Source organism: Peromyscus maniculatus, chromosome 22 (assembly GCF_049852395.1).
Source record: "Peromyscus maniculatus bairdii isolate BWxNUB_F1_BW_parent chromosome 22, HU_Pman_BW_mat_3.1, whole genome shotgun sequence".
Taxonomy (NCBI): domain Eukaryota; kingdom Metazoa; phylum Chordata; class Mammalia; order Rodentia; family Cricetidae; genus Peromyscus; species Peromyscus maniculatus.
The window spans coordinates 2,693,341-2,720,492 of record NC_134873.1 but is presented as its reverse complement, the minus strand read 5'-3'; the positions used below and the strand labels follow the sequence as shown (position 1 = coordinate 2,720,492).

The 27,152-nt window shown below is 53.1% G+C and overlaps 1 protein-coding gene across 2 annotated transcripts in view; it reads right to left on the bottom strand.

Moving 5' to 3' along the window:
• Window positions 1-22,822, bottom strand: part of Gna15 (G protein subunit alpha 15) — a 28,645-nt gene extending 5,823 nt beyond the window's left edge. The window contains exons 1-6 of one of the 2 annotated variants that reach the window (XM_006978119.4): window positions 22,341-22,822; window positions 12,106-12,290; window positions 10,775-10,929; window positions 10,200-10,328; window positions 1,887-2,016; window positions 731-884 (exon numbers count right to left, since the gene is read on the bottom strand). In XM_006978119.4, coding sequence (XP_006978181.1) covers window positions 731-884; window positions 1,887-2,016; window positions 10,200-10,328; window positions 10,775-10,929; window positions 12,106-12,290; window positions 22,341-22,485 — 898 coding nt within the window. In that variant the 5' untranslated portion in view covers window positions 22,486-22,822. Of the gene's footprint in view, window positions 1-730; window positions 885-1,886; window positions 2,017-10,199; window positions 10,329-10,774; window positions 10,930-12,105; window positions 12,291-21,066; window positions 21,319-22,340 lie in introns of those variants that run through there. The other variant, XM_076559454.1, reaches the window with a different exon arrangement.
• Between the last annotated feature and the right edge of the window lie 4,330 nt (window positions 22,823-27,152).

Here is a 27,152-nt window from a genome sequence, read left to right as displayed (position 1 = left end):
GTGAGGGACTGGGGTGTGGTCGTGGGTGGAGCCCCGCCTAGAATCCCCAGTGAGGGGCTGGGGGAGTGGGGGGGGGGAGCCCTTGACCACCGTGTTTAAGGCCCTGCAGGAATGGCTACCCACTATAGTCCCCACCCCCATGAAAACAGAAATAGATTTTTGTTGTTGTTCTTGTTTTCTGAGACAGGGTTTCTCTGTGTAGCCCTGGCTGTCCTGGAACTCACTCTGTAGACCAGGCTGGCCTCAAACTCGCAGAGATCCGCCTGCCTCTGCCTTCTGAGTGCTGGAATTAAAGCATGCCACCACACCGGGCTTAGAAACAGATTTTTTTGTTTGTTTGTTTGTTTTTTCGAGACAGGGTTTCTCTGTGTAGCTTTGGGCCTTTCCTGGGACTCACTTGGTAGCCCAGGCTGGCCTCGAACTCACAGAGATCCGCCTGGCTCTGCCTCCCTAGTGCTGGGATTAAAGGCGTGAGCCACCACCGCCCAGGCTAGAAATAGATTTTTATAGAACTTTTCATCCATCTGCTAAGAGGGTCACCTTAATTCCCATTCCACAGAGGAAGAAACTGAGGCTCATGAAGTATCAAAAGCAGCTGAGCTGGGAACCCAAGTCCTTATTCTCTTTGAAACTTCTGGTGACTCTGGATATGGGGTGAGCCTTGGGCAAGGTTCTCGCTGGGGAGCTGCTTCAGGGAGATGAGGGTACAGAATGTTCTAGAACGACTCACCCTGGAAGCTGGGGAAGTATGTGGCCAGGTGGGAGGTGTGGATCTTCTCCTCCAGGATGTCCGTCTTGTTGAGGAAGAGGATAACTGAAGTGCTCCTGAACCAGGGCAGCTCCAGGATTGTGCTGAACAGCGCTAGGCTCTCCTTCATGCGGTTCTGTGGGGGACAGAGGCAGGTGGTGGCCCCAAAGGATGCCTTCACCTCCTGGGTGATGAAGACTTGGGGTATCTCCGACCCCCTCTCTGACCGTGAAGAGCTGGACCTAAGCACCCTGTGTGCCCAACATCCTGAGTTGAGCAAAATTCTTCCAGAATGGACTTCCGATGGAACCACTAGAGTATGAAAACGTCTGAATGGGACTTCTCACATGTGATGGGCCAAGGCGAAGCCCCAAGTCACCAGAGAGCCATCTAATCCAACGACAGGTGCCCTCACATAGGGAACACTGTCTGAAGATGGGAACACACAGGAGGCTGAGCTCCTGTGAGCCAAGCACACCAGACGCTGAGAGGAACCTGGGTCTCAGAGGGGCCTGACTCTTTCCACACCCTGACCTCACACTCCCAGGTCCCAGAACTAAATAAAAACTGGGTGTCTGCATTTTAAGCCACCTGAGCCGCTCTGCTTGGTCACAGTGGCCACAGGACCTTGGTATATCCTGTGTGGCTGCTCTAGAAGCTGAGATCCATTAATTCAGCCTTAGGAAGGCCAAGCCAAGAGTGAGCAAAGTCCGTGTGTGTGTGTGTGTGTGTGTGTGTGTGTGTGTGTGTGTGTGTAAGAGAGACAGAGACAGAGACAGAGTGAGAGATGGGGGAAGGGAGAGGGGGGATATTGAACCATTCTTCTAGGAGATGGTTTCCATGCTGAGCCACACAGAGACCATCCAGCAACAGGACCGGGGTCTACGGTGACCCGCAGAGGTTCCTTCACTTGTGTGACTTGGGGTGCGATGGCATTTGGCCACAGCTGCTCCTAGTGGGGTCAGCAGAGGTTGGGAGACCTGTGTGTCCTGAGGTGGGTTTGGGGATCAGGTCCCACAAACGCCCAGCACAAAAGATGGGGTTAAGGCACTCCTGTCCGGGCGGGTGTGGCGTCCTGCTCCGATGGAGGGGTCCTCGCCCCCCAAAGGCGCCGTGCCTGTGACGACAGCCCCCTCACCTCCTGATCGTTCTCCTCCAAGCACTGGTCATACTCGCTCAGGGAGGCCAGGTAGATGAGGGCTATGACGTTCTCAAAGCAGTGGATCCATTTCTTACGCTCCGACTTCTGGCCGCCAACATCCACGATGCTGAAGAGAAACCAAGAGACCCCCGCCCCGCCCTTGCCCTTGAGAGAGGTCACATGACCAGGCCCCTGCTCACCATCACCCCAGACTCGGCTGCACCAGAGTCGCAAGACCTGTCACCATTGGATGAAAGGACAGACCGCCCAGCTGTGTGGCCTGCTGTGCTCACACTATGCTCACAAAGCTGAGGCAGGAGGATTGCCATAGTGTGAGGGTGGCTGACAGAGAGAGTTAAGGCCAGCCTGAACTACAGAATGAGATCCAGCCCCTCTCTTCCTCCTCCATAATTATATATATATGTATATAATAAAAATAGAAACCACAGGGCTGGGGAGTCAGTCCTGTGGCTAAAACTGCTTGTTAGGCAAATAATGGCTGTGATTTTGAATTCCCAGCATGCACCTGTAATCATCAATGAGAAAGGAGGCTGAGAGAGGAGGATGCTGGAACTGAATAGATAGGTGAGCACCAGGCTCAGGGAGAGACCCTGTCCCACCAAGATAAGGTGGGAGTGAGTTGGGAAACCCCACCCCGACCTCTGGCCTCCGTACACACGTACGCGCACACACATGCACACTGATGTTCACAAGCACACACAGAAACTGCAGAAGGTTCTTCGTTGGTGCAGGCCTGCATGTTCTCTATGAACATCAGGTACATGGGGGCAAGGAGGGGCGGCTCAGCGGTTAGCACACCGGCTGTCCCTGCAGGGGACACAGTGGTGGCTCACCACCATCTGTGACTCCAGTTCCAGGGGACCTGATGCCCCCTTCTGGCATTTTCGGGTACTGCATTCACACGCACAATCCCAGCTGACCCCACATGCTCACATAATTGAACATTCAATTAATCAGTATCAGGAATGTGTAAGACACAAGGATATTGAGTTAGGGGGCCAAAGGATGACACCGCTTATCTGTGAACCTTCAGCACAGGTACCGACGGAAGGCTGTGGTTCTGGCCACACCTCCTCAGACTTGGTTTTCCCATCAGTAGAATGGGCCCCTGTGTCCTCTGCTGATTCCCAGAATGGATGTGGCCCCTCTGTAGCTCAAGGAGGGCGCACCCTCCCTTCCACAACCACAACAAAAGCAAGGACCACCACCCCTTCCTGTGGCTTCTCAGAAACTGGGTCACTGATATGGATCTGGCTGTCACCTTCCTGAGCAGTAGATATTACTCACAGTGTCGATGACAGACAGACATGACACTAACGGAATTCTCAGAGCACGGAGGGCACAGAAGGGGGAACTGAGGCAGGCTCAGAACTTGGAGTTGAAAGGGTTCCTTCATCTACACATCTGAAACTTCACAGACACACGGATCAAAGACCCACAGTCACTTTTCCAGAACAAGCACTGTCACTCAAGAGTAGGAACCAAGCACAGCACAGGGTCACGCCTCAGCACTGAGGAGGCGGGAGCAGAAGGCGCTCTGTGAGCGTGAGGCTAGCCTGAGAACACGGAGAGAACCTGTGTCAAGACACTCACACATACGTGCACATACAGACACACACAGACACATGGACTCACATGCATACATACATGCACGCATGCACACAAACACGGACACATACAATGGTGGACAAGCAGACAATGATAGACTTCTGATATCACTTCCCGAAACTGCACCCCAGGTCACTGAGAGCCATCAGATCATTTATGAGTTTCTATGCCAGACCAGAGACTGTTCAGTCATTCCTCAAAGAAAGAAAACAAGTCAACTCTGCTTCCCATGTGCTGCCAAACTAGATACCTTTCCTCAGCACTCACAAACAAACCCCCATCCATCCACCTACACATCCATCCATCTATCCATCCATCCACTGTCCATCCACCCATCTATTCATCCAACCACCCATCCACCCACCCATCCATCCATCCATCCATCCATCCATCCATCCATCCATCCATCCACTGACTCAGCCATGTAAATATCCACCCATCTACTCACCCACCCACCCATCCTCGCATCCACCCATCCACCCATCTACTCACCCACCCATTTATCCACTCACCCACACATTCATCCATCCATCCATTCATACAACCACCCACCATCCACCCATCCATCCACCCATTTATTCAACCACCCACCCATCCATCCACATGTCCATCCATCCATCAATCCACAGACCCATCCATCCATTCATTCATCCATGTGTCCATGCATCCACCTACCTATCCATCCATATATCCATGGGTCCACCCAACAATCCATTCATCCATCCACCCATTTAACCACTCATCCACCCAAACAACCATCCACTCATCCATCTACAAATCCATCCATCAATCTATTCACCCACCAACCCATCCATCCACCCACAAACGCAATGATGCATCCATTCAAGTACCCACCCATCCATCCACCCACTCATTTATCCATTCATCCACTCAACCACACACCCATTCATTCATACACCCACTCATCTGTTCACCCACTCATCCATCCATCTACCCACATATACATCCATCCATCCATTCATGTACCAACCCATCCACCTATCCATCCACCCATTCATCCACATGTCCATTCATCCATCCACCCATCCATTTATTCATCCATCTATCCACCAATCCACTCATTCACCCACCCACCCATCTAACCATCTATTTGCAAAGATCCACCCATTCACAATCCACCCATCCCCTCATCCATCTGTCCATCCATCCATCCATCCATCCATTTATCCATCCACACATCTATCCCTACATGTATCCATCCACCAATCCACCCACCCATCCATTCACATACCCATCCTTCCCCTATCCATCCATCCATCCATCCATCCATCCATCCATCCATCCATCCACTCATCCTTCCATTAATGCATGCATCCAACCATCCATCCTCTCACTCATCTATCCACCCACCCATCCACCCATCCATCCATCCATCCATCCATCCATCCATCCATCCATCCATCCATCCATCCATTCCATCCATTCACCCATCCACCCACCCATCCATCCATCCACCCACCCATCTACTCATATATACTTCGATCTACCCCCATCTATCAATCCTGCTGTGGGATGTTCTGTATGTCCTGTGGGAGCCCGTTCTCGGGTTCCTCGTGACTTTACCCAGCAGGTCCGCATAGAGGATGATTAGGACCACGGGCCTGAGTGCAGGTGTCTGAGATGGTCTGCACTTGGCTGTGCTGTGGGATGGTCTGTATGTCAAGTTGCTCTGATTGGTCAATAAATAAAACACTGATTGGCCCATGGTTAGGCAGGAAGTATAGGTGGGACTAACAGGAGAAAAAAAGAACAGGAAGGCAGAAGGAGTCACTGCCAGCCGCCACCCTGACAAGCAGCATGAAAAGATGCTGGTAAGCCACGAGCCGCGTGGCAGGGTATAGATTTGTGGAAATGGATTAATTTAAGCTATAAGAACAGTTAACAAGAAGCCTGCCATGGCCATACAGTTTGTAAGCAATATAAGCCTCTGTGTTTACTTGGTTGGGTCTGACAGGCTATGGGACTGGCGGGTGACAAAGATTTGTCCTGATTGGGCAAGGCAGGAAAACTCTAGCTACACAATCCACTCATCCATCTCGCACCCATCCAACCATCTATTCATCCACCCATCCATCAATCCACAGACCCATCCATTCATCCATCCACCCATCCATCCATCCATCCACCACCCATTCATCCATCCATCCATCCATCCATCCATCCATCCATCCAGTCACTCAACCACACACTCATTCATTCATACACTTACCCATCCATTAATCAACTCATCCATCCATCCACCTATTTATCCACCCACCCACCCACCTACCCACCCATCCATCCACCCATCCACCCATACATCTATTCATCTATCCATCAATCCACAGACCTATCCATCCATCCACTCATTCATTCATTCATCCATCCATCCAACCATTTGTCCACATATCCATCCATCCACTTATCCACTCATCCATTCATTCATCTACACATCCATCTATCTGTCTATCCACCCACTGACACATCCATCCACCCACAAATGCATTCATTCATCTATTGATCCATATATTCATATACCCACCTATCAATTCACCCATCCATTTACCCATTTGTCAGTCCATCTATCCATCCATTCATTCAACCACACACCCATTCATTCATACACCCACCCATCCATTTATCCACTCATCATCCATCTACCCACACATCCATTCATACACCCATCCATACACCCATCCATATACCATCCATCCACATATCCATCTATTCATCCACTCATCCATCCATTCATCTATCCATCCATCGAACCATCTATCTGAAAGCATCCACCCACTCACCCATCATCCATCCCCTCACCGATCCATACATTCATCCACTCATCCATTTACCCATCCATCCATCATTCTACTCATTCATCTATCCATCTATTCACCCATCCATCCACACATGTATCCATCCACCCACCCACCCACCCACCCATCCATCCACCCACCCATCCATCAACCACCCATCCTTCCATCCATTCATCTATTCACCCATCCACCCAACCAACAATCCACTCATCCATCTACACATCCAGCCAGCCAGCCAAACATCTACCCACACATTCATCCATCCATCCATTCATCTATCCACCCTCCCACCTATCGATCATTCCATCTATCTATCTACGTATCCACCTATCCATTCCCCTTTCACCCATCCATTCATTCATTTATCCTTTCATCCATCTATCCATCCACACAACAAAACACTCATCCATCTACCCATCCATCCACTCATCCAATCACCCATCTATCCATTCATCCACTCCCCACCAATCCACCTACCCACCTATCCATTCACAAACCCATCCATCTAACCAACCAAACACTCATCCACCCACCCACCCACCCATCCATCCATCTACCCAACATCCATTTATCCATCTAACCATCCATCCACACATCCATCCATCCATCCACACATCCATCAAATCACCTATCCATGCATCCATCCACTCAGCACCCATCCACTTACCCACCCATTCATCCATCTGTCCACCAATCCATTCACACATGGTATGCATGCATCCATCCATCCACCCATCCATTCTTTCACCCACCCATCCATTCAGTCATCCATCCACACATCCATCAATCCATCCATCCATCTGTGCATCCACACAGTTTCCCACCCACCCATCCCCCCACTATCCATCCACCTACCCATTCGTTCATCCACTCATTCATCCATCTACCCACCTATACATCCATCCACCATTCCATACACCAATCCATCTATCCATACATACATACATTCACCTACCCACCCTTCCATCCACTTATCCATCCACCCACCATTCCATCCATCCATCTATGCATCAATTTATCTATTTATTAATCCATCCATTTATCCACCCACCCATTTTTCTATGCATCCACCCATCCACCCATCTATCCATCCACCCATCCATTCACTAATCCATCTATTCATCCACAGATCCATCCATCAATTAATCCTCTCAACCACCCTCTCATCTACCCACCAACCTACACATCTATCTATCCATGCATCCATCCCTGCAACAATCCCTCTATGTATGAATCCATCCACTGATCCATTTACTCATCCACCCTTCCATCCATTCATCCATCTGCCCACCCATTCATACAATCATGCATCAATCCCCACATCCAACCATCCACCTTCCATCTATCCATCCACCCACCCACACACCCATCCATTCACCTATCAACACAGCCATCCATCCATCCATCCATCTACTCCTCCATCCACTCCTCCATCCACCCATCCATTCTCCCACCCATCCACCCACCCAACCACCCACCCACCCTTCCGCCACTGACCCATCTACCCACCCACCCGTTTATCCAATCATCCACACATCCATTCTTCCATCCATCCATACACCCACCCATCAATCAATCCACCCATCTACCCACCCACCCAATGATCCATTCATCCACGCATCCATTCAAGCATCCATCCACCCATCCATCCATGCATCCATTCACCCACTCATCCACTAACTCATCCACCCACCCAACCCCCCACCCATCTGTCCATTCACCCATCTACCCACCCACCCATCCCCACATTCATCCACCCATCCATTCATCCATCCACCCATCCACCCATCCAACCACACATCCATCCATCTATCCACCCATCCATCCATCTACCCATTCATCCACCCACCCATCCACCTACTTGTCCATCCATTAGTACACAGACTTGTCTGTCCACTGACCCATCCACCCACCCACCCATCCACCCACCCATCCATCCATCCACCCACATGTCCATTCACTCATCCATCCTTCTAGTCATCCATCCATTCATCCATGCATCCATGTGTGGTGGTATTCTAATTGTACTGAAATGTGATTTTGATTGTATGTTAATAAATAAAGTTGCCCGGGGGTCAGAGCTATTAGAGCCATAGCAAGAGTGTGGCGGTGGTGGCACACGCCTTTAATCCCATAGATCTCTGTGTGTTCAGGGATACAGCCAGCATTGGAGACATATGCCTTTAAGACCTAGGGGGCTGTACATTCAGACAGTGACGAGGCAGTCATGTGTTTGGGTTTACAACCAATGAGAAGGCAGAACAGCATACTATAAAAGAAACGAAGAGACAGGATATAGCTCTCTTTCGGGAAGCTGGGACACCGCAGGCGGAAGGGTGAGATTTTAGCTCTGAGCTCTGACCTCTTGGCTTTCTCTTTTACATTGTTTCTGTGTTTCTTATTTAATAAGACTGTTGGTTACATCAATATCCATGCATCCACCTTTCCAGCCATATATCCATGGATCCACCCACTAATCCATTCATCCATCAACCACGCATCCATCCATCCATGCATCCATGCTTCCATCTAACTATCCAACCACTCATTCACCCAACCAACCATCTACTTATCTATCTACACATCCATCTATCCACAAATGCATCCATTCCTCCACTCATCCATCCATCCACTCACATATCTATTCATCCATTGATCCATCCATTAATGTACCCACCCATGCATTCATCCATTTACCTATCCATCCATCCACCCATTCATACATTCATCCATCCATCCATTTACCCATTCATCCATCCACACATCCATCCATCCATCCATCCACTCACCCACCCACCCATCCATTAATCCACTCATCCATCCATCCATCAATTCATCCACCCATCCATGCATTCATCCATCCATCCAACAATCCACCCATTCACCCACCCACCCATCCAACCATCTATCTGCAAGCATTCCCCCATCCACCCATCAATCCACCCTTCCACCCATCCATCCATCTATCCACTCATCCCTCTACCCATCCATTTATCCATTATCCACTCATCCATCACCCATCCATCCATTCATCCATCCATCCACACATCCATCCACCCACCCATTCATCCATCCATTCAATCACCCACACATCCATCCATCCATCCACCCATCCATCCTTTCCTCTATCCACCCATCCAACCACTCATCAACCCAACCAACAATCCATCCATCTATCCACCCATCCATCCATCCATCCTCTCAACCATCCATTCATCCATTTATTTATTCATTCACCCATCCATCCATGCAACCATCCATCCACCCACCTATCCATCCATCCATGTATCCATCCATCCACCCATCCATCTACCCATCTATCCATGGATCCACCCTCCATCCATCCACTCATCCATCTCCCACCCATCCATCCATCCTTTTATCCATCCATTCACTCATCCATCCATGCAACCATTTATCCACCGATCCATCCATTTACCCATCCATTCATGCAGCCATCCACCCACCCACTCATCCATCCACCCAATCACCTACCCACCCACCAATCCATTTACCTACCCATCGGTCCACTCACCCATCTATCTACCCACCCACCCACCGTTACATTCATCCTTGCATCTACCCATCCATCTACCCACCCAATCATCCACCCATTCATCTATTCATCCATCCATCTACCCACCCTCCCACAGATCCTTCCATCTATCCATCCACACATCCACCCATCCAACTATCCATACACCTATCCACCCACCCACCCATCCATTTATCCATCCATCCATCCATCCATCCGTCCATCCATCCCTTCCTTCTTCCCTCCCTCCCTCAAGGATTCAGCTCCTTTGTTCCTCCTACACAAGGAATCTCCTACCCCCCACCCCAGTCCAGGAATCTGCTGGGTGCTCACCGAAGCTTAGTTTTCTGCACGGAGAAGCAGTATTCATTGATGCCTGTGGTGGGCATGCGACTGCGCAGCACGTCCTGTGCTGTAGGGATGTAGCCCTCCTCGGAGATGCGTTCCAGGTGTGACAGGTAGCTGTGGAGGGGACCAGTGAGGCCAGGTCCGGCTTCAGGCCAAAGCAAGGACCCGGCTGGGACAGAGACCCAAGAGCTCTGGGCCAGTGTTCCCTCCAACAGCACCTTGGATGTCTCGTGTTGTTTAAGGCCCTGGAAGGACTCTGACCTGACTTGGGGGTCACACATCTGGGCCATCCACTCCTGGGAGAGTTCAGAGTGCTGGGCGGAGCCACTCAGCCACTCAGCCTCTCTCTAGTCCCTGTCCTCCGTGGCCCCTCTCACCCTGGCCCCTTCCCTCTCCAGCTACACATTCCGAGACTCCGCCCCAGCCCTGGCCACTCCCCTTGCAGACCTGCTCCCCTCCTGGCCCGTTCCTTCTGTGACCACGCCCCATGCCACGCCCCCACGGCCATTCCCAGCGCTCCGACCCCATGACCCATCCGCTCCTCACAAACCCGGACTCACTACACTGCGGAGTCCAGCAGGTGGAATTCACGCCTGCGCTCGTAGCAGGCGCGGATGCCCGCGTCACGCCACAGGTACTGCATGGCCGCTGCATATGGCTTCCCAAACGCGGTCACTTTATAGGGGTCCTGGGTCATCACCAGGCTGGCGTGCTTCTGTGGAGGGGCAGCAGAGAGGTTCGGGCAGCCTGTGGTAGCTGCCGGCCCCAAACCCATCCCTGAAACACACTCCCTCTCCCACTTTCTTCCGTCCTTGTGCCAGTCTGACCCAGCCTAACTGGCCCAGCATCCCTTTGGACACTGGCCCACACAAGCAGTGGAGAAGGCCAGGCATGGCAGCATGTGCCAGTGACCTCAGTGCCTCTGGTCTCCAGTGATGCCTGCACATACACTCATTAAAAACAACAGAACCGGGCATAATGGTGCACGCCTTTAATCCCAGCCCTTGGGAGGCAGAGGCAGGCGGATCTCTGTGAGTTCGAGGCCAGCCTGAGCTACAGAGTGAGTTCCAGGACAGGCACCAAAACTACACAGAGAAACACTGTCTCAAAAAAACAAAAACAAAAAATCAATAAAAATGGGGGTGTGGGGCTGGAGAGATGGCTCAGCAGTTAAGAGCACTGCTTGTTCTTCCAGAGGTCCTGAGTTCAATTCCCAGCAACCACATGGTGGCTCACAACCATCTGTGATGAGATCTGGTGCCCTCTTCTGCAGGTGTACATGCAGATAGAGCACTGTATACGTAATAAATAAATAAATCTTTTTTAAAAATGGGGGGTGTGGCTGACAGAGGCCACGATGTGCCCAGCCATACTACACCAGACAATAAATAGATCGACTTCAGGTCTGGAGCTGCAACAACTCCGTGGTTCCTAACACGTTGATCAGTTCACAACTATAACGCCAACCCAGGAAGCCAGCATCCTCTTCTGGCCTCTGCGGGAGAACTGCACTCACGTATACAGACACATAATTAAAAATAAAATAAATATTAAAAAAAAATAGGGGCCGGGCGGTGGTGGCGCGTGCCTTTAATCCCAGCACTCGGGAGGCAGAGGCAGGTGGATCTCTGTGAGTTCGAGGCCAGCCTGGGCTACCAAGTGAGTTCCAGGAAAGGCACAAAGCTACACAGAGAAACCCTGTCTCGAAAAAACCAAAAAAAAAAAAAAAAAAAAAAAAATAGGGAAATCAACTGCCCTAGTAACTCGTTTCCAGCACCAAGGTCAAGGCGGACTTGAGCAAGCTCTCCTTTGGATGTTCCTAGGATGCCAGGCTGGGAAATGCTTTTCATTGCCTCTGAAAACATCACACAACTCGGGTCTTTGTGCCCACCTTGCTGTCAGGCCTGCTGTAGGGGATCTGCAGCCGCTCCATGGCATCGATCATGGCCTGCATGGAGACGAAGATGTTCTGGTAGACGAGCGGCCGGAAGGCCCTGCGGTCGTCCTCCGAGTAGCCGGCGCCATGGATGATGCGCATCTGCTTGATGAATGTGCTCTTCCCGCTCTCACCGGGTCCTGGGGACAAACAGCGTGCTCAGAGGTAGGCGCTGAGGCTGCCCTCAGGACGTCAAGGAGCCCACAGTGCCTACAGAGCCCATGGCACCCACATAGCATCCACCGTACCCATGGAGACCACGAGGTGCCCACACTGAGCCCACAGCGCCTACGTGTAGCCCACGGAGCCCACACGGAGCCCACGGCACCCACCAGGAGCCCACGTGGAGTCCATGACGCCCACATGGAGCCTGCGGAGCTCACACAGAGCCCACGATGCCCTCACAGAGTCCATGGTGCCCACACGGTACTCACAGAGCCCTGAACTACTCAGTGTGGACCGGCGTCTTAGTTCCGCCTCACAATCCTGTGACAGGGGAGAACTGTGTGGCCCTCAGTCCCGGGCAAAGCCTCCACGGTGGCAGGAGCGGAAGCGGCTGTTCACACCCCCCGTCCGTGGGGTCTTCACCCTCAGTTACCCTCATCTGCACAACCCCCAGCATGTGTGGCCAGAGGCTGACCTCATCCAGAATAGTCCTTACAGTTGTGGGTGGGGCTTGTCTCCTAGGTGACCTGATCAGTATGAAGCACCGTGGGTCCCTGTCCTAGTCAGGGTTCCCATTGCTGTGAGAGACACCATGACCAAAAATCAAGTTGGGGCCCGGCAGTGGCGGCGCACGCCTTTAAATCCCAGCACTCAGGAGGCAGAGGCAGGCGGATCTCTGTGAGTTCGAGGCCAGCCTGGTCTACAGCTCGAGCTCCAGAACAGCCTGGGCTATACAGAGAAACTCTGTCTAGAAAAACCAAAACCCAAACCAAACAAACAAATAAAAACAAATCAGAAAAAGAAAAAAAAAAAAACAGTCGGGGAGGCAAGGGTTTATCCGGCTCACACTTCCACATCACTGTTCGTCACTGAAGGAGTCAGGACAGGAACTCAAGCAGGGCAGGACCCCGGAGCAGGAGCTGATGCAGAGGCCATGGAGGGAGCTGCTGACTGCTTGTTCCCATGTCTCAGCCTGCTTTCTTACGGAACCCAGGACCACAGCCCAGGGGTGGCCCCGCCTGGGCCCTCCCCCATTGATCACTGACTGAGAGAAAGCCTTACCGTGGATCTCATGGAGGCGTTTCCTCAGGGAGGCTCCTTCTTCTGATGACTCCAGCGTGTGTCAGGTTAATGTGAAAGTACCCAGCCATGCCTCATGGGATATGATGTCACCACACCCTGGCTCATGCTCTGTGACCCTGGGCCAGTGGCACCAATGAGCTGAGCCTGTCTCCATGTGCACAGTGATGAGAACAGCAGGGTGCCCACCAGTGGTGAGGGTTACAGAGACACGGGGTTGGACGAGGTAGGTGGTGGTCGGGAAACTGGGGCCCAGAGCAGGGAGCAACCGGCTGCCCGCATTTCAGAGCCAGCAAATGTGCGTCTGTCATGTGATTCCTTAGTTCTGATCCTTGGGTTTTTTTAATTTTATTTCTTAAGAAAGATTGAGCTAGGTATGGAGCAGGCATTTAATCCCTGCACCCAGGAGACAGAGGCAGGCGGACCTCTGAATTTGAGGCCAGCCTGGTCTACACAGAGAGAGCTTGTCTCAAAGAAAGAAAGAAAGAAAGAAAGAAAGAAAGAAAGAAAGAAAGGAAGGAAGGAAGGAAGGAAGGAAGGAAGGAAGGAAGGAAGGAAGGAGAGAGAGAGAAAAGAGAAAAGCATTTGTCATTGGCCTCTGACCTCTGCCACACAAATACACAGAAACCCAAGTAAAATACAGAAAAACATCAGTATGACACGGGGGGGGGGGGGGATGTCACATGGAAACCGAGTCATACCTCCCTGTTCATAGCATTGTTGGGGCTGGGTGGAATGCAGTGACTCACTAGGGCGGGGCAGAAGCCACAGTTGAGCGCGCTCCTGGCTACCAATAAAGTTTTATCGAAACCTGGCCCAAGGATTTGCTTTTGTGCCAAAAGGGCAGGGATAAGAACCAGACTTCATAACCATAAACCATCCTGCCATGGGGGGTGGGGAGAGGCTTTGGAACCACTCAACTGTGTTTATAATATTCTGCTTTTGCTACACCCATTTCAAGAAGAGTGACATTTTAGAACAATTAATTTCTATTTGGTTGGTTTTGGTTTTTTCAAGACAGGGTTTCTCTTGTATAGTCCTGGTTGTCCTGGAACTCACTCTGTAGACCAGGCTGGCCTCGAACTCACAGAGATCTGCCTGCCTCAGCTTCCCGAGCACTGGGATCAAAGGCATGCCACCACCACTTTGGCTTAGAACAGTTCTTTCAGATTTCTTTATTTTATTTTATGTGTATGAGTGTGTTACCTGCGTGTGTGTCTGTGTGCACCAAGTGTGTGCAATGCTTGTGCTGTTCCCAGAGGGCATCAGAGCCCCTGGGATTGGAGTTGCAGACAGCTGTGAGCCACCAAGTGAGTGCTGGGACTTGAATCTGGGTCTTCTGCAAGAGCTGAGTCATGTCTCCAGTACCTGCACTCTGTGTGTGTGTGTGTGTGTGTGTGTGTGTGTGTGTGTGTGTGTGTGGTGTCTGTGTGTGGGGGGAGTGTGTGTGCATGAATTCTGGAGCCAGGCCTCCTGCCTCAGCTTCCCAAGTGCCAGGGTGACAGGTATGCACCACCACGTCCAGAAGAAAGACAAACTTCAGTGAGTGAATAGAACAGAAGACACACGGCCAAGCAATCGGGCCAGGGAATTCACAGGGGAAGCCATGGCTCTAGTGATTGGTCCATAATGACTGAATTAAAATCTCCCCTTTGGGGGCCAGGGCCGGGACACAGACCTCACCTTGCTGCTGTCTCTCCGTGACCCTATGAGCACACCCTGCCCTGAGGCTGTGCCCACCTTCTCAGCTACAAAATGGACCAAAGTGAAAAACCCGCCGGGGGACCAGGAACCAAGAGGTTGGCGCCAGCTGGTCACCTGTCCATCCCCTGGGTCACTGCACACAGCCTTTCCAAGGAAGGGAAGTGGGACCAATGCATGAGACTCCCCAGGATGGGGGTCGGGGCTCACGCAGGAGGAAGTGGGAAAAGTTACTAGAACAGAAAAAGGAACAAGAACTGGCACCAGCGGTCCGGGGCTCACCTGCCGTGCGTGTGGCTGGTGGGGGGGATCCCCAACACCACACAAACCTGGCATGGAGGTCCACACCTGGCATTCCAGCACTGTAGATGGGGACAGGAGGTTAGAGTTCAGGGCCATCTTCAGCTACATAGTGAATTTAAGGCCAGCCTGGGCTACATGAATACTGGCTAAGAAGAAAAAGGGCGGGGGGGGCGGAGTGACTGGGGCTCTGCAGACCTGCTAAGGGCAGGAGACTCAGTGGAGGGAGAGGGGGCCAGCGCCACTGTCTGCAAATCTGAGGATCATGTGGACGGGTCAGGCAGAGGCATGGCCCTTCTCTGAGACTCAGTTTCCCAAGGTGTTCAGTCTATGAGACCGAGGAGTCAAGAAAGTCTCTTATTAATGATGTTTGCGGGAGGACAGGGACAGTGCCGTGAGGGATAGAGGAAGTTGTGTGTCAGCTGCCTGGAACAAAGCCTGGATTCTGGAGGGGGTCCCCTTAGTGAGGGTTTGAACTCAGCCTCCTGCACACTAGGCAAAGGTCCCACCCCTGACCACGCCCCCAGCCCCTCACTGGGGATTCTAGGTGGGGCTCCACCCTGACCACGCCCCCAGCCCCTCACTGGGGATTCTAGGCGGGGCTCCACCCTGACCACGCCCCAGCCCCTCACTGGGGATTCTAGGCGGGGCTCCACCCTGACCACGCCCCCAGCCCCTCACTGGGGATTCTGGGCGGGGCTCCACCCTGACCACGCCCCTAGCCCCTCACTGGGGATTCTAGGCGGGGCTCCACCCATGATTCGCCCCTAGCCTTGTTTATTTTTCAGAGTCTCACTAAGTTCCTACACTGGACCTCACAAATGTTGCTCAGCATTTCAAGAAGTCTGGGTCACAAGCGTGTGCCACGGGTCGCGATGACTCCTGTGTTATAATGCACCCGTGTCCCTGTATCCGGCTTGAACAGTGATGATGATAATATGCGCTCCCTCTGTCACCGTCTCCTGAGATCCCGGCTGAGAGACTGCATGCCTGCAGATTACTAGCATTTACACCATTTCCAAAGAGACACACAGAATCAGAGAGGTGATAGCGACAGCCCAGGGTCACAGAACCAGAGGACGGACCAGGCCGTGAACCAGGGCCCTGTGGAACCCATTAGCAGAACCGGCCATGTGGTGTCAGCATCCACCACTGTTGCCCATGAGATTTCCAGGGATGCTATGGGGTGGGACCACAGGGCAGGAGACATGACCTGTGACTTCCTAGTCACCCCCAAATGCTCACATCCTACTATCCGAAGGGCAGAGAATAGTTACGCCCCCCCCCCGCCCCGCCACACACACACTGTATTGTAGTTCAATGACCTGAGTTTTTAAATTTTGCTATTAATTTGTTTTTTCATTTTATTTTCTGTGTGTGTGTGTGTGTGTGTGTGTGTGTGTGTGTTTGCCTGCATGTGTCTGTGAGCCTTGTGCATGCAGTACTCGCAGAGGCCAGAAGGGGGCATCGGGTCCCTAGAACTGGAGTCACAGGCGGTTGTGAGCCCCGTGTGGGGGCTGGGAACCGAACCCAGGTCCTCTGCAGGAGAAGCCGGTGCGCTAACCGCTGAGCCCCAGTGATAATATCCCCCCACAGGGGCAGATGGTGGTCACCCCCACTCCAGGCACAGGAGGCCTGGTACTTTGAAGTCCTCCTGGGCAACATGACAAATAAAACTAAAGTGGGGTGAGGGGGGTAGAGAGACGGCTCAGCGGTTAGAGCACTGACTACTCCTGCAGAGGACCTGGGTTCAATCCCAGCACCCACATGGTTACAACCCTGTAACTCCAGTTCCAGGGCTTCTGACTCTGATTTATGGCCCCCTCAGGTGCTGACCACACAATGATGCACAGACAGATGTGCAGATAGACACCCAGACACTAAAAACAAAACAAACAAACATCAAAATAAACACACACAAAAAAACCTTTTTTGGGGGAACCTATTCCCCAAACTAGGGTGCCTCAGCCAGCCTTAATACAGGAGGAGGAGCTTAGTCCCATCTCAGTTTGATAGGCCATGCTTTGTTGACACCCAAGGGTGGCCTGCCTTTCTGACAGAAACAGGAGTGAGTGGGGAGGGGTGGAGCGGAGCAGAGGGGAGGAGGGAGGGAGGGGAAATTGTGGTCTGGATGTCAAATGAAAATAATTAATTAGCTGGGCGGTGTTGGTGCACACCTTTAATCCCAGCACTGGGTAGGCAGGGGCAGGCGGATCTCTGTGAGTTCAAGGCCAGCCTGGTCTACAAAGCCAGATCCAGGACAGGCGCAAAGCTACACAGAGAAACCCTGTCTCAAAAAACAAAACAAACAAACAAAAAAAGAAAATAATTAATAAAAAAAATAAAACCGAAGACTGAAGTCCGTGTCTCAGAACACATGAGCACATGCTACGGGCATGATCAGGTTACAATGACAGGCTGCATGCTCTGTGACTATGTGAATTTTACCTCGATGAAAATAAATTTTGTTAAAGACGGGGGGGGGGGGGGGGGGGGGGGAGTCAGTTAAAACAATACAACAGGGCCAACTCTGTGGGACACGCCCTTACTCCCAGCAGTCTTACAGTTAGATTCAAATTTAGGGGGTTTGATGTAGTTGCAGGTCAGCCAGAGTGACCCAGTGGCCGCAGTAATCACAATAGTAGGGCTGGGGCGTCTCTTGGTGAATCATTTGCTATCCAGTCCTGAGTACCTAAAACTGAATCCCCAGTGCTTGGAAGGCACAGACAGGGGGATCCTAGGGCTGCTGGCTGGCGCCTAGGGAACCCGTGAGGCTCTGGGTCCAGGGACAGATGCAGCCCCACAGCTGCACGAAGCAAGGGATGAGCAATGGAAGCAGGTGTGGACTGTGGCCCCCACACGTGAGATGGAAGCAGCCGTGACTCCCCCACACCAGGGCTCAGGAACATCCCGTGACACATCACTGTTGAAGCTCTGAAGCACAAGGAGGCAGATGCAGCTCTGGGGCACAATTGCGGGCGCTCTTCCCTTCCCAGAGACCTCCATAGTGGGTTGTGGCTGTAACAGCTCTCTCCGCCTGGCCAGGCTGCCTGACCCAGATAGGAAGTATCTGCTTCCTTCTGGAGACGGCAGGAGGAAGTGGAACTAGGCTGGGGACAGCAATGTGGGGGTCGTCCTGCCGAACTTGGGTGGCAGGAGGACCCAGCATCTCACTCCCACCCTAGGAAATGGCTCAGATTAGCTGTAGACCCCAGATAAATACTGGCACCTCCCCATGCCTCAGTTTCCTTAGTTGTCGTTTGTCACTGGGGCTCTTCAGTCCTTGACAGCAGCACGTGAGCAACACCAGACTATGAGACCATCGGCTGCGTGGTTTCAGAAAACTTGCTTCACCACTCTGGGCTTTCTCTTGGTCACATGCTAACTGCTTCATGCTTGGCACAGACATGGCCCTCTCCTTCCCCAGGCAGCTTCCTCAAAATCCCTGCCAACTCCAGGAAAGAAATAACATGTTTTTTTGATTCGATTCCTGTTTTCAAAAAGGGACTGAGAAGCAGCCACCAAGTAAATGGAATGGACAAGGTCTGCAGCACAAATCCCTGAAACCATGTCAGTGCTCAGGAGACACACTGACCACTAGGTTTACCTGCCCCTGGACAAAGGATGACAGGGCAGGCAAAGACCTGAACAGTGTTGGCAATGTGCCCTAAACAGACAGGCAGGAAAAGGCTGGGGAGGACTAGGGATATTCTATCTTGAAAATGGACTCATCCATCCATCCATCCATCCATCCATCCATCCATCCATCCATCCATCCACTCATCCATGTGCCCATCCATCCATTCACCCATGATCCATTAACTCATCCATCCACCTGCCCATTCATCCATCTACCCACCCATCCATCAACTTATTCACCCATCCATCCACCCACCCATCTAACCATCCACCCATTCACACATCCATCCATTCACTCATCCATCCATCCACCCACCCATCCATTCATCCACCTATCCACTCTTCTATCCATCAACCCATTCACCCATCCACCTACTCACCCATCCACCCATGCATCCATCCATCCATCCATCCATCCATCCATCCATCCATCCATCCATCCATCCAACTTTCCATCCATTCATTCATTCATCCACCCATCCATCCATCCATCCACCCACCCATCAACTCATCCATCCATCCATCAACTCATTCACCCATCCACCATCCATCCAACTCATTCACCCATCCATCCATCAACTCATTCACCCATCCATCAACTCATTCACCCATCCATCCATCCATCTACCCACCCACCCATCCATCCATCCATTCATCCATCCACTCATTCATCTATCCATCCATTCATCCATCCACTCATTCATCTATCCATCCATCCATCCATCCATCCATCCATCCATCAACTCATTCACCCATCGATCCATCCATTCACCCATCCATCCATCTACCCACCCATCCATCCATCCATCAACTCATTCACCCATCCATCCATTCATCTACCCATCCATCCATCCATCCATCCATCCATCCATCCATCCATCTATCCATACATTCACCCACTCATCCACCCATTCATCAACTCATTCACCCATCCACCCATCCATTCATCCATCCACTCATTCATCTATCCATCCATCCATCCATCCATCCATCCATCCATCAACTCATTCACCCATCCATCCATTTACCAATCCATCTACTCATCCATCCACTCACCCATGCATCTATCCACCCACCCACCCACCCACTGACCCATCCATCCATCCCCCCATCTATCCATGCATCCACCACTTACTCGTCCATCCACCCATCCATCCATCTGCTCATCCATCCATCCACCCGCCCACCCATCCTTCACTGTGTGTTTATTGAGCTCCACCTGTATATGGTCTCATCGTGCTGTGTGCTGGGAATGCAGGACTGAAGAAGACAGACTCAGTCCCCGCCCTTTTGTTATCTACTCTGTAATTAGAGACACAATCAGTTAAGCAAGTAGAGGACTTTGAATACAGATCTGAATGAAAAGGAGGAAGGGGAATGACAGGGCTGTCTGAGAAGCCTGCAGAGCCAGGCAATGCTGTTGTCCCAAGAGTGAGCCTTGGGTTCAGACTCTCGTGGAGTAAAGAGCCCGGCCACTCAATGTCCAGGGCACAGATGAACTTCGATGAAGCTAGTGTAAAGGCCCTGTGGTGGAGCCAGTGATGATGAGACATCCCAGAAATACTGCTGAAGTGACAAGTCACAGGCTTGATGAATCAAGGGAGAAAGAGAAAAGACCAGTATGAAGCAGATTCAGTCAACGACAGTGCAAACCCTGACTCAGGAAGAGGAAATCAGGCAATGTGGTATTTTTAAATGCGCTCCATTTCTCTTTCCAGTACTGGAGGCATGAATCCAAGGCCTCACAGGCACTAGTGAAGTGCTCCCCAAAAGGACCCACCCCAGCCCCTCACTGGGATTCCAGGAGGGGCTCCACCCTGACCACGCCCCAGCCCCCCAGTAGTGGATTCTAGGTGGATCTTCACCCCGAGAAGTACTCTCAGGACACAGAATACACTCCTATGATGTTTCAATTGTATCATGGGGAGAGTTGTGTCGTGGATGGGGGAGTCTCTTTTCCCCTTCCATCTCTGTCCAGACTTTGAACTCAGGTCGCAGGCAGCAGGCCCCCCTCCCTCTGAGCTATCTCACCTCCCTCGAGAAACTGAATCCTTCATTCAAAGCCTTCCGGGGCCAGATGGGTTCTTTATCAAAGTGACCAAACATTTCAAGATGAGGTAGGGTGCCAGGATGGCTGAGTGGTCTAAGCCGAGAGCAAAAGGCAGTTCTCTGTGTGGAGCCAGGAAGCTGACGCCTGAGTGGAGCATTGTGAGGGAGAGCTGTAGAGGCTCCCGTCTGAGGCGTGAGGCTGGGTGGATGTGGCTCTGTGCCATACCCGGATTATTAAAGGGAAAGGAAAACTCCCTTTCAGAAACAGAAATTAAATGGCACTTACTGAGCACTAACTTTTATTTTCTTTGGTGATGATGATATATTATTATTATTATTATTATTATTATTATTATTATTATTATTTAGACTAGGTCTCAATATGTAGCTCAGGGTGGCTTTGAACTCAATGGCTATCTTGACTTTTCAGTCAACCAAGTGCTAGGATTACATTTGTGTACTACCATGCCTGGCTTTTTATTTTTCAAAACAGGGTGTCATGTAGCCCAGGCTAGCCTCAAACTCCTTCTGTAGCTCAGGATGACGTGGAACTCCTGGTCCTCCTGCCTCCACCTCCCGAGTGCTGGGTGGGCGACAGAAGTGCACGTCCCATGTCTGGCTCATATGGCCCTGGGATGGAACCCTGGGATGGAACCCGGGGTCCCCCAGTGCTTGGGGATTGTGCTGCCAGCTGAGCCGCAGGCCCTGCTCTGCCCCTCCCCCCTTTTATTGACTTCTGAGGCAGCGTCTCACTTGGCCCAGGCTGGCCTCTAATTCACAATCCTCCTGCCTCAGCGTCCTGAGTACTAGGATGGTAAGCACAAAGTGGTTTGGACGGTTTAAGAATTCAGTGTTGATGAATGAATGAGTGAGTGAGTGAGTGAGTGACTGACTGACTGACTGACCCAGTCAGTCCACTGATGTACATAAGCCCAGAACCCAGTCCTTGGTGGCCATGACCCGATGACAGGCGGCTTGGATCCCTGGCTCAGGCAGCTGGAGAAGAGCCTCGGCCCCTCCCTGGGCCAGGCTGGGCAGCAGCTCTCACCCCATTCCCTTCCCGTGACACACGCGGGGGGCAGCGCCCGCCGCCGCCCGGGCCACCTCCCGGCAGCCGGATGCCGGCTCAACCTTGACTCCTTGCTCTTCCCATCCGGAAAACGGGTCTGCTAGCGAGCGAGCGAGCGAGCCTGCCGGCTGTGGCTGTGCCTTCCCGGCGGTCACTCTGTCTGGTCCCCTAGGCCGCCCACACTCACCCAGCAGCAGGAGTTTCAGTTCCCCGCGCTCCTGTTTCTTCTGTTCCAACAAAATCTTGTTGATCTCCTGGTCGATTCTGGCCGCCGTCTTCTCCTCGTCCGTCAGACACCAGGGGCAGCAGCCCCGGGTCAGGGACCGGGCCATGGCGGGCGCCTCACAGGCCACCAGGTGACATCGCCCCTCGGCCTGCACAGCCGCAGAGTGGATGTGGGGGTCACTCCAGGGCCCCCCCGATGTCCCTGCCTCGGGCCTGCGGGAGCCCAGGCAAGGCCCGTGAGAGGCCTGGGTGCTGGGAGCAGGGCGGGGATCTGGGTGCCGGCTCCCGCCCCCTCCAACCTGCCCAGACCTGGCCCTGCCCGCCCGACAGGTCGGTGGCAGAGGCTCCGGCGGATGCGGAGGGAGGGGTGGCCGCCGCCCGCAGAGCCCGGGCCTCCTTCCTCCTTCCCAAGGAGGGTGGCCTCGCCCCCGGGGCTCTGACGCTGCTGGCCCCAGCTGGCCCCCTCCCCTGGGCCAAGTAGGAAGCTGCCAGTGGGCACAGCTGTTGCTCAGGGCTGATTTCGGAACCTCTGAGACAGGGGGAAGTCTGCGCTTCCGCGTCTGCCCGGCCCGGCACACACACCGACTTGGTAATTGAGGAAACTGAGGCACGGCGTAAAGGCAGGGCTTGCCCCAGGACCGAGAGGGAGACAGGGTAGCTCGTGCCTGGCCCCTTGGGTCCCGGGGAGAGGGACTGATGCTCGCATCTATGGAGCATCTACTGTATACCGGGGAGAAGGACTGATGCTCGCATCTATGGAGCATCTACTGTATACCGGGGAGAAGGACTGATGCTCATCTACTGTATACCGGGGAGAAGGACTGATGCTCATCTACTGTATACCGGGGAGAAGGACTGATGCTCGCATCTATGGAGCATCTACTGTATACCGGGGAGAGGGACTGATGCTCATCTACTGTACACCTGGAAGAGTTTCATTTTCCTCCATGTGGGACCAAACAGAACATTTTTGTAAACCTGGGGATGACAGTGAGATTGGGGGTGGGGGAGTTTATGGCCCCCAGCCTGACCTGCGTCATCCCTGGGGCTCATGCTGTGGGAGGGGAGAACCGATTCTGCAGATTGCCCTCTGACTTCCCGCCTAAAACCCAAACCAAACAAAACAGTAAAACTTTCAGGCTGCCACAGATGGTGACGAATTTTAAGACAAAAGTAAAGCGCAGACGTTGAAGGACTTGGGTGTGTGTGTGGCTCTAAACAGGGGGTCAGGAGAGGGTCAGAGTGCAGGCCACAGGAACAGACTGGGTCTAATCTCTGGGCTGGTCCCCGACTCCCGGAACTAAAACTTCTAGACCATCTGCCTGAGATATGTCTGACCTCACCCACCCCCAGATCACTCAGCCAGGGCGCTCCTTGACTTGCCGCTGAGGTTCAGAGAGGGTGTGCGACATCCCCGGAACACACAGCCCCCCCCCCACCGCCCTAGGTCGGCAGGCAGGCGGTTGACAGGCCCCCGCCTGCCCCACGCTGACTTCGGTTGACTGTTGATTCAAACTGCAGCAGATGGGAAGTGTGATAGGGGCCCGGCTAGGTCACCGAGGCCAGGGGGAGCAGTCCCGCCCACTGGTGACTCGGAAGACCCTGAGACTTGCTCTGGGGGTGCATGGGGGGGTATGGGGGTCGTCAGAACCGGCCTGGTCTTGCAGAAGTCGGAGAGACAGACCCTGCCTGGCCCGTTGGGAACCAGACACCAGGCTCTCAGGACAGGTGGGGACCAAAGCCTCACTCTGATACTTTGTGGCCCCCCTGTTGCCCTCTGGGGGTTCTGGCAGCTGGATCCTGTGACTTCCGGGCCAGCCTGTGCTACACAGTGAGACCCTGTTTCAAACTTTATGGGGTTTTGTTTTGTCAAACTGACAAACTCCGGTCAGTTTCCTGTACCTCCTGGAAACACGGTATCAACTATGAACAGGAACGTTTTCTTTGTTTCTTTCCAACGGAATGGGCTTTTTTCTTAAATTTTAAAGTTACATTGTGTATTTACTGTGTGTGGTTGCATTTGACAGGACGCAGGTGTGGAGGTCCCGGGACACCTTGTGAGAGTCGTTTCTCTCCTTCCAGCACCCGGGTTCCAAGGATCAGACTCGGGTGGTCAGGCTTGGCTTCAAGCTCCTTTACCTCCTGAGCTCTCTCGCCGGTCCGACATTTTTCCTTTAAGAAACAAAAACGGGGCCTGGTAGCGCAAGTCTTTAATCCCAGCACTTGGGAGGCAGAGGCAGGCGGACTCTGTGAGTTCGAGGCCAGCCTGGGCTACAGAGCCAGGTCAGCCAGGGCTGCACAGAGAAACCCTGTCTGGAAAAACCAAAAGGGGTGGGGGAAATGTTGACATCTCTTTGGTGTGCATGGACGCTTCGGGGCCTGTGCGTCTGTGACCTCAGACACCAGAAGGGGGCGTTGGGTCCCCTGGAACGGGAGGCCAGGTGTGGGTGCTGGGATCAAACCCCCGTCCTCTGGAAGCACAGCCAGTTCTCGGGGCCGCTCCCTCCAGCCCTGACGGACCGCATGGCTGGGGCCGCAGACGTCCGGATCTCCTCGCCGCTGTGCCTGGACGGCGGGCGTCATCTGGCGACACCTGCTGGACGCTGGCGGAATGACAGGCACCTGCTCTGCCGACCTGGAGGAGTAGCCGTGCTTTCGATCACTTGTCACCTCCATCCGGTCCCCACCTGGCTCTGACCGTCAGGTCCGTGACCCGGCAGCAGCCGCTCCTGCAGCCCACAGGCCTGCCCGCCCAGCATGGCGCTCCTCCCTCTCCCTGCTCCAGCCACACAGGCCTCCTCCATACTCCAGCATGCTGGGCTCCATACTGTCCCTGGGCCTTTGCAGGCCGCGTCCCCCGTCCGGGGCCTTTGCATACCGTGTCCCCCCCTCCCCCCCGCCCTGGACCGTTGCGCGGTCTAGTCCTCTCTGGGACTGCTTTTCTCTAATAACAGCACGGCTCTTTCACCTCCCAGGATCCACTCAAGTGCCACACTATCCTGACTTGTCTGTTGCTGTGATAAATGCGGTGACCAAAAGCAATTTATGGCCGAAAGTTTATTTCATTTGTCTTATAGTTCCAGAGGGTTAGAATCCATCATGGTGGGGGTGGCCGGTGACATTCATCACACACTAGGAAAACAGAGAGAGCAAGCCCCCCACCCCCACCTCAGGCTGGACCTGCTAAAGGCCATCCTCTCCTTGAGTAGCACTGGCTGGGTACCTGAGCCCACGAGGACGTTTCTCACCCAAACCACTACAGCCACCTTCCCAGGAAAAGCTGTGCTGGGGCCAGCGAGAGGGTTCAGTGGACAAAGGAGATTGCCCCCAAACCTGAGGATGTCAGTTCAGTCCCCAGAACCCACATGGTAGAAAGAGAACCCACTCCTGCAGGTTGTCCTCTGACCTCCACCATCCTGGGTCGTTTCCTGTCACCTTGACACAAGCTGGAGGCATCAGAGGAAGGAGCCTCAGCTGAGGAAACGCCTCCATGAGATCCACGGTAAGGCTTTCTCTCAGTCAGTGATCAATGGGGGAGGGCCCAGGCGGGGCCACCCCTGGGCTGTGGTCCTGGGTTCCGTAAGAAAGCAGGCTGAGACATGGGAACAAGCAGTCAGCAGCTCCCTCCATGGCCTCTGCATCAGCTCCTGCTCCGGGGTCCTGCCCTGCTTGAGTTCCTGTCCTGACTCCTTCAGTGACGAACAGTGATGTGGAAGTGTGAGCCGGACAAACCCTTGCCTCCCCGACTCCCTTTAGGTCATGGTGTTTCATCACAGCAATAGTGACCCTAAGACACTCTAGTAAGTGAAAAGGAAATTTTTTTCTGAATGACTGGTGTATCGGAAGCCCATCTCACCCCCCACCTGGCTCCATCTTATTTTTTCCTTTCCAGTGGAAGCTGTGTTATCATTGGAACTGCCCTGCTGGGCACGCAGGACCCTGAGGTTGCCTGAATGGGTGAGGAGAGCCTGGAACCTTCTTGCACAGCTGGTAGGGCTGTGATACCGCACAGACACCACCTCGGGGAAACAGCCAGGGAACCGACAGCCAAAGGCTGAGGACACAGGGGCACATCCAGGTGCTTGTTAGCCGGATTCACAGCAGCCAAGAACTGGAAGCCATCCTGCTACCACACAGATGAGGAGGATGAGGAGACACAGGACACGATCCACCCGCGGATGGAAGGAATACTACTCAGCTACAAAAAGGAGAAAGGCCTTCGGAACCCTGCTCCATCATGGGTGGTCCTGGAGGATACGGGCCTGTGTCGCCACACCCGGGAGACTGGAGGCGCGGAGGATGGGTCCAGGGGCTGGGCGGTTCTGAAGGCCGGGGCTGGGGACAGCCGCACCGAGGTGGGATGAGCTTCATGCCACTGAACAGTTTAAAAAGTGTTTGTGTGTCCCACGCGCCTTTGGAGGCCTTGATTGCTTCTGCCGTGGTTTCTAGACAGACACTCTGAACTTCACACAGCTCATGGACAGGCTGCCAACAAGCTCCAGGATCCACTTGATCCCGTGCTGGGGCACAGACGCACCCACCGGGCCAGCCCAGCAGGACAGGACTAAACTCAGGTCCTCCTGTTTGGGTGGCAAGGACCCTACCCAGCCAGCCATCTCTCCAGATAGGCATTTTTTTTTTTTTAGAAATGGTGGTGGGCCAGGTGATGGTGGCGCACGCCTTTAATCCCAGCACTCAGGAGGCAGAGCCAGGCAGACCTCTGAGTTTGAGGCCAGCCTGGTCTACAGAGCAAGTTTCAGGACAGCCTGGGATA